The sequence below is a fragment of the Phlebotomus papatasi genome, chromosome 1, assembly GCF_024763615.1.
Source record: "Phlebotomus papatasi isolate M1 chromosome 1, Ppap_2.1, whole genome shotgun sequence".
Classification (NCBI taxonomy): Eukaryota; Metazoa; Arthropoda; class Insecta; order Diptera; family Psychodidae; genus Phlebotomus; species Phlebotomus papatasi.
The window spans coordinates 300,541-308,988 of NC_077222.1; the positions used below are offsets into that span (position 1 = coordinate 300,541).

Here is an 8,448-nt window from a genome sequence, read left to right on the forward strand (position 1 = left end):
AGTATGGTACCGTAGACCCCCCTAAGCAAAATTTTCCTGTACATAATTTTTCCTGAAAATAAAACATATTTTAGGAAAATTCCCGTACAACATATACAGAAGTTTTCCTAATATACGTATATGTGATACATACCCAGACCTCCTAAACATGATTTTTCCTATACAGAATTTTTCTTTTATGGTACCGTGGACCCCCTAAACAAAATTTTTCCTGAAAATAAAATACTTATTTTAGGAAAATTCCCGTACAACATATACAGAAGTTTTCCTTTTAATTTTTTTTTTGAAAAACACTGTAAGATAACTTTGTCCAATATTATGTAAACGGAGATCAATGACATGAATATTTTTGTATTACACTCTTTTTGCCTGTACATGAATTTGCCTCATGTGCGATTTCTTGAAAAATTATTCGAAAGGAGACACCATTGTAAGCCTTTACATGAAATTGAACCATGCATTTATTTTTATTTGTAAACAAAAAAAAATCTATAGATATTGTGCTTTTTTTTATTCTTATGTGTTCATTCATGTAGTCTTCAATCTATACGTTTTTTTTTTTGTATTACATCTAATATCAGAAGATAATCTGAATAAAATTTGTTTTAAGATCTATATATATATTTATATACATATATGTATAACCAAAATATATATATATATATATACATATTTTTCATATATAAAAAGAAATTTAATAACATACGTTCAGTCATGGACACACTACAGATAGCATTATGTCTCAAGAAGAATAAATACACTCGAAAGATATTTCGAGGTGTTTTTCCTTTGGATCGTCTTCCAACATTTGAAATGGAAAGACCATCTCTGGTAGTGGTAAATACAGCAATTTCTGCACATCCAGGAAAACATTGGGTGGCTATTTATTTGCCGAAATCTAGGAGAACTATAGAATTTTTTGACTCTTACGGTCGGTTTTTACAAAACAAATATTTTAATACTTTTTATAAGAAAAATATGCAGTCTAAAGCAATTTTTAATAAGAAAATTATTCAGTCAGCATATTCGAATGTTTGTGGGCAATATTGCTGTGTCTATGCAGTATATAGAGCTAGAAAATTATCTCTTAATAAATTTGTAGATTTGTTTTCACCAATACATTTAATCGAGAATGATCGTAAGATCGTTGATCTATTTCGCAAATATTTTTGAAGAACTGGTGAGATGTTTAAAGTGAGAAGTTTCCAATAAAATCCATTAGTACGAATCAGTTCTTTGTAATGAACAGTGATAAATACACAATGAAGATATCTTCAGAAACCTTACTAACGAGAAGAAAATCCAGGAAGAATTCAAGCGAAAAGGCCAAAAAAACTCATCTATCAAAAAGTGCACAACATGAGAAATCTCACCAACCAGAAGAGAAGGAGAAGGAAAAGTCTAAGATGAATAATTTAGGAATACAAGATTCACCGAGGAGTAGAAATTATATTTCTATATTACAAGGATACACATATTTTTTAAATACCCAACATTCAACTTTTGTGACTATAGGATTCTCTTCGAAAGACTTTTCACCTATTGCTCAGATTTCTACTCAAAATCATCACTTTGGCGTGGATTCTATACATTTTAATCGTAATCAATGGTCTACAATTTATGCGGGAAGAGAAACAATTGCCAAGAAGATGGACACAGCTGAAGACGAGGGAGATCACATTTTCGGGAACGAATTCTTCACTTCGTTAAAAGATCAAAATGTAGTTAAGATAGATTTTATGGGGTTCAATGATATGCGTTGTGTTGTTTTTACCCAAAATCATATTTCAGTTGTTCTAACGAAAAAAGAATTTGAAAATCTAATGCTATTAAATGATTTTATTAATACGTCTCTTATTTATAATAATTCAGTGCAATTTTTTATTAGGGAATATTGTGAAAGATATATAACGTCATGCAAAAATCTTAATGTTAAAAAAATGGACCCTTCATCTTATACATCTCCCATGGATTCACGTCCTCCTATAAACTATTTCAGATTATTTAGTGAAATTCCTTTTATATATGAAAAAGTTACAGAAATAACATTTACTGATCAAATTTCAATTTGATTGTATAATAATAAATTCTGTTTAATAAATCACTTTCTCTGTTTAAATTGTATCTTTTCTTTTTTTTGCTACGTTTCGCTGATAAATCAAAAAGAATATTTCATCGATACGATAATTGACGTAATCACATTCTCTAATTTCTCTGAAAAAAATATGCAGAGAGAATTGTGTCGAAGTATTGTGAAATTGTTTCATTCTCTATTCAACCTGTGTATAGTGCATAACTGGATAACTGTAAAAGGTCAATTAAAGATGGATAATTCAAAGTTTTTAGACGAGATTGTACTATCAAACAAAAGTCTTCCAATTTTGTTTGAAATATTAAAAGAACCGCGAATGGACTTTCTTAAACAAAGTGTACTGTGCGAGATAGAAAATTTATTGGAAAAAGGATCTGTAGTAACAGATAATGAAAAGGCAAATTTTGCTCGTGAAATTTTCAACGTCGATGGATATGAAGCTATTTGTATTCGCATCCTTAAATTACTTTGGCCTGAAACCGGTAAGTTAAAATTAAAATATTTAAGTGTCACTTACATAATTACTGCTATTCAAATACTATATTTGTATATTAAATTTAATAATTTTATTAGGAAACATGATTTCTTCACCGATGTGTACGGAAAAACAATTGTCAAATGCTACAATTGATCTACGATCAGAAATATTATTCGCTCAGCTTCAGAACTCCGACACGATCTTGCAGAGTAATTCTATTAATCCGTCAATACTAGAGGAAATTTTGGCAGAGCCGCATTCAATAGACGATCAACGTGATAATCCTGATATGGATGTTGATTTAGAGAGAATGGAGAATAATCAACAAAATTTTCAAATAGGACAAGGTATGTAGAATATTTTCACTTACTAATACAAATACTATAGATAGATATTGCTTTCTTTATACCCAGGTATTGATTCTGAAATAAATTCGGGTCCACAAAAGACGGTTGAGATCTTGGGAAAGGAAAAAACATTCAACAGACGCTTTAAGGTTACCCAGATGTCTGTGCATTTCCGCCTCAAACGTCCTGAAAATGCTACGCATGGATTTGATTGGATGAGTGATGCCTTTCAAGAGATTATTGAGGCTATTGCAAGCGAAGGGGATAATGGTGATAAAGCTGCGTTGGAGTTTCATCTACCCAAAAAGCCTGAAATAGTACCAATATATGTTGGTCTCACCCCTATCAAAGCCCTCACCCCCGATATGTTACTGGACCGCATAGAAAAAGTTAATCAAAGTAACGCATCATTTGGTGTTTCCGATGATCTGTTAATTGAGGCAAACATTGTTCATATGATGCAAGGCAGCGGTAGGAATAAAGCTTCTAATATGAGCTTATCTGAAATGAGGAGGTAACTCAGTTTTTTCTAAAAACAATTTTTTTTTTCAATAGTTAATTTTCATGTTAATTACAGGTACAAAAAGTACAGTATTATTGATACTGGATCTCAGGAGCTTTGTTTGCCAATAGCCCTCCTTTTTGGAAGGGTAATTAATATGAAAAATCGGGAGAAACGTAATAAAACTCTGAAGAGCTGGACAAGATATCATAAATTATTAAAGGAATATGCTGTTAATCTCATCAAACAGTGCAATGTTCGAGAATCACCAAAGGGAGAGTATGATTTAAGTTTGATTTCAAATTTTGAAAAGGTATTTCCAAAATATTTTGTAAAAGTGTTTGATAATGTACATGATTGGAAGAGTGTTGCATACGAATCTCAGCATACTTCGCAAAATTCAGTGTTTCGTATAAATATCTTTTTTGATAAAAAAAGCAATCACTATTTTTTGATCAGAAATATTTTTTAATTTTAGAAGTGATTGTAAAGTATGCAACACTTTATATAATCATAATCATATATGCTCCCTGAAATGTAAATATTGTGATTCTGTACCCCCTTGCCCATCCGTGACCACACTTATAAAATGCAAAGACTGTAATCGGAACTTTCGAGGAGATGATTGTTACAAAAATCATAAACCTAAAATGTGTGGCACATTTAAGATTTGTGAATCTTGTAATAATCTTTACAAAGTTACTTCTAACATTATTCATGAATGTAACAAAAGAAAATGTTATAATTGCAATAAAACAAAAGAAGTTGGACACTATTGCTATGTTTCTAAATTTAAAAGAAAGACTCCAGAAAAATTTCAGATTATATTCTATGATTTCGAATCTCAGCTCATTTCTCAGGGCCAAGGGTTTTACAGGCATGTGCCAAATCTTTGTGTCATCAATGTTGTATGCCATGAATGTTACTCTGCATCGTTGTTTCCGGCAAACTGTACCAATTGCGATCCATTTGAAATTATTTTCACTAATGATGCAGAAAGCTGCGTTTCAAAATTTGTGAATTATGTTCTAAAATACAGTAAATTTCCTATTGTTGCTATTGCTCATAATTCACAAAGATATGACGCACAGTTTGTTCTTGAGGAATTGTGTAATAGAGATCTTGAAATTACCCCTATTTTTATAGGTCAAAAAATTTTATCTATTTCAGTCGGAAATGTAAAATTTATTGATTCCATAGCATTTATACCATTTGCATTGTCAAAATTTGGTTCAAGTTTCGGCCTCAAAGACTGTACAAAGGGAGAATATCCGTATAAGTTCAATATCCCAAAAAACGATTATTATGTTGGACCTTATCCTTCGATTGAATATTATCCTATTGACAGTATGTCATCGGATAAATATTCTAAATTTGTTAAATGGTATGATGAAAATAAACATCATACCTTTAACAACAAGTACGAACTCATAAAGTACTGTCAACAAGACGTACACATTTTACGCGCGGGTTGCTTAAATTTCATGGATTCATTTCTTAAAACCACTGGGATCAATCCTTTCCTGCAATCCGTTACAATCGCGGATGCCGTAATGAAGGCATACAGAAAAAATTATTTGAAAGAGAATACATTGGCTATTACTCCTAAAAATAATTATGATACGAATTTTATTAATTTACAAAGTAAAATTGGTCTTAGATGGCTGATTTTTCAAAAAGAGACTAATTTCCCAAATATACGATATGAGGTAAAAATAAAAAAATACAAATTATATTGTTGACGGATTTGATGAGGAGTCTAATACAATATTCGAATTTTTGGGATGTTTTTACCATGGACATAAATGTTTGTCAAATCGTATGTACCAGTGCAGCAAAAACCCTGCTGATACATTGGAAAATAGATATAAAACTACGATGCAGAGAATAAAAAAGCTAAGAAATATGGGGTATAACATGAATTTGATTTGGGAGTGTAAATTTCGTAAGATTCTAAAATCACATCCTGATTTGAAAATCTTTCTTGAAAACCACAATGAGATTATCAATTCAGGGTTTGATTTAAGGTCTGCTGTGTATGGAGGACGTACGGAAGTATTCAGATTGTACTATAAAGCCCGACCAGGTGATAAGATGTATTATTACGATTTTACATCTTTGTACCCTTGGGCTAATAAGTATACTAAATACTTCGCAGGTCATCCAAAAATTATTCGGAATTTTACATTACCTGATGAAATTTTAACCTATGATGGCGTCGCAAGATGTAGGATATTACCCCCGCGTAAACTTTATTTACCATGTCTGCCTTATCGGTGCAACAACAGGTTAACTTTTCCTCTTTGTGCTATATGTACATCAGAGAAATCCGATCTAGATAAATGTACACATAGCGATGATGAGCGTTCCTTATTAGGCTATTGGTCTTTAGATGAAATCAGATTAGCAGTTCAATATGGCTACAAAATTCTGGAGGCTCAGGAATTATGGTCATATGACGCAATTCAATATGATCGTAATTCCGGAGAAAGGGGATTATTCGCAGATTACGTGGATAATTTCCTGAAAATAAAACAGGAATCCAGTGGGTGGCCTGAGGATTGTGATACCGAAGAGTCCAAAGATCAATATCTTCAGAAGTATTTTGAGAATGAAGGTATTATACTCGATAGGGCAAATATATCTGAAAATAAGGGCCTCCGTAGTTTGTCAAAACTTATGTTGAACAGCCTATGGGGAAAATTCATCCAAAGAGAGAATCTTAAGAAAATAACTATCTGTAGTTCGCAGGCAGAATTAATATCATTTGTGTCAAATAAAGAAATCGAGGTACATCAGTTATACCTATGCGGACGAAACAAAATCTTTGTGTCCTGGTCATATCTCGCTGAATGTACTCCACCCTCACAACATATTAGCATAGGGGTAGGAATCTGTACCACAGCGAATGCTAGAATAGCTCTTTATAAAGCATTAGCTACAGTTGGAAGAAATGCCCTTTACTGTGATACAGATTCCATAATATTCCTAGTACCCTCTGGGCAAGAAAACCCTTTGAAAACAGGTTCTTTTTTGGGGGAACTGACGGATGAGTTATCTTCATATGGGCAGGGGGCTTACATAGACGAATATGTATCAACAGGCCCTAAATCATATGGTATTCGTATATATAATCCTATAACAGGGAAGCATTCTTATAAAGTAGTATTTAAGGGCATCACAATGAATAGACATGTTGAAGAAAAAGTAAATTTTGATGCCCTTAAATCACTTGTTAGTGGTGCAGACCCTATAGAGGTTAAATATACGGATACCATATTTCGAGGAGAAAACTTTCGTCTTTCGTCTGGACCATCTTCTAAAACTATCAAGTTTACGTTTGATAAACGTAGATGTGTTAATAATAATGATACTTTACCATACGGATATTAAAATATTTAAGATTATTTATTTATTTCATTTTATTTGCTTGTCAAAATATTGTCATTAAGTTTAGCCCATTTTTTATCGTATAATTATGTTATTCATATTTTTGAAAATAATTTTATATCTTTTGTAAATATCATTGAAAATATAACTTACTAGAACACAAAATATATTTTTTATTGTTTTATTGTCAACTCTTATAGTATCCCACTAATTTTATAAATAGAAGGTGAAAAGAGTTATCAGAATTAGTTCCACAACAATATTTGAAAATGCAGCTCAAATTTCCTGTACCTTTCTCGATTATACTTGCAGGGCCATCTGGCTGTGGAAAATCCACCTTTGCATACAACATTTTAAACAACTTACATGCATTAACGAACACCGAGTTTTCTAGAATCATATGGTGTTTTTCTGAGAATGGCAGTATAGGTGCTATACCTAAAATAAAAAAATTGGAAGTTTGTAAAGGAATTCCTGAGAATTTTGATCAGAGCACCAATGATATGTTGCCTAAACTTATTATACTTGACGATTTAATGACAAATAAGGAATATGAGCCAAGAATATGTGATTTATTTATAAAAGAATCACACCATAAAAATATTTCAATAATTTTCATTTGCCAAAATATATTTTACCAATCTCGGTTAGCACGAACGATTTCATTAAATACAAAGTATTTAGCGATTTTTCGTAATGTACGCGACAAATCGCAATTTTTACCTCTTGCAAGGCAGCTTCACCCTGAAAATCCTTCTGAACTTTTGAGAATATATAAACAATGTACATCCATACCTTATGGGTATTTATTAATTGATCTTACACAAGAAACACCTGATCTTTTGAGATTTCGAACACATATTTTTGATAAAACATCAACCACTTGCTACTGTTTAAGTGGTGATTTAGATAAAATTTCAAACAATGCATCAAGAAAGGAAAATGAAGAGACAGAAATTCAGAAATACGGCGAATCTCAAGAGATTGAAGGAGAACAAGTATATGTTATATATACTTAAAGATGCAGCACCTAAGTTACGAAAATCTATTTTTAAAAATTGCCCTTTTTCTACTATCAAGTCTATTGAAGAAATTGCACACAATGTTTTGAGAGGCAATCATAAAGTTTCTCCTACGTGTTACAACGTGCTGAAAAAGTATAAAAAGGAGTTGAGGAATTTAACATGTTCAAATTCATCGCAATGTTCAAAGAGAAAAATTGTCGTGCAAAAAGGTGGATTTGTGCCTTTTTTAATTTCGTCTGTATTATCAGGAATTATTGGGAAAGTTTTATCGACATTATGAATTTTAGGAAAAATAAAGACAAATTAAAACGTATGATTTTAATTTCACCGGAATTGTTTGACAAACTCAGGTCGAGCCTTAATTTCGATAGTGCATTAAATAACTTTGATCGTGAAATATACAAAATTTTAAAAGATAAAAATTTGAATACCTCTCAAAAATGGTATAGATATAGACAGATACTTATACGGCAATCGGAGATTCAGCGGAAAAAACATAATTTACCTCTGAAGTCAGAAAATCGTATGGATATTACTCAAAATGTTGATTTGCCTAACAAAAATAAAAATTCAACTGTTTTAAATACAGGTACTCAGACTAACCGGATAGTTCG

General features: G+C 31.6%; 1 protein-coding gene across 1 annotated transcript; it reads left to right on the plus strand.

The window, feature by feature from the left end:
• The first annotated feature begins 1,193 nt into the window (after positions 1-1,193).
• On the plus strand, positions 1,194-7,570 carry LOC129799802 (uncharacterized). Its single transcript, XM_055844022.1, has 3 exons — positions 1,194-2,917; positions 2,984-3,431; positions 3,495-7,570. Exons 1-3 carry the CDS (start codon positions 2,671-2,673, stop codon positions 3,889-3,891), a joined length of 1,092 nt encoding a protein of 363 aa, XP_055699997.1. The 5' UTR covers positions 1,194-2,670; the 3' UTR covers positions 3,892-7,570.
• The last annotated feature ends 878 nt before the right edge of the window (positions 7,571-8,448 follow it).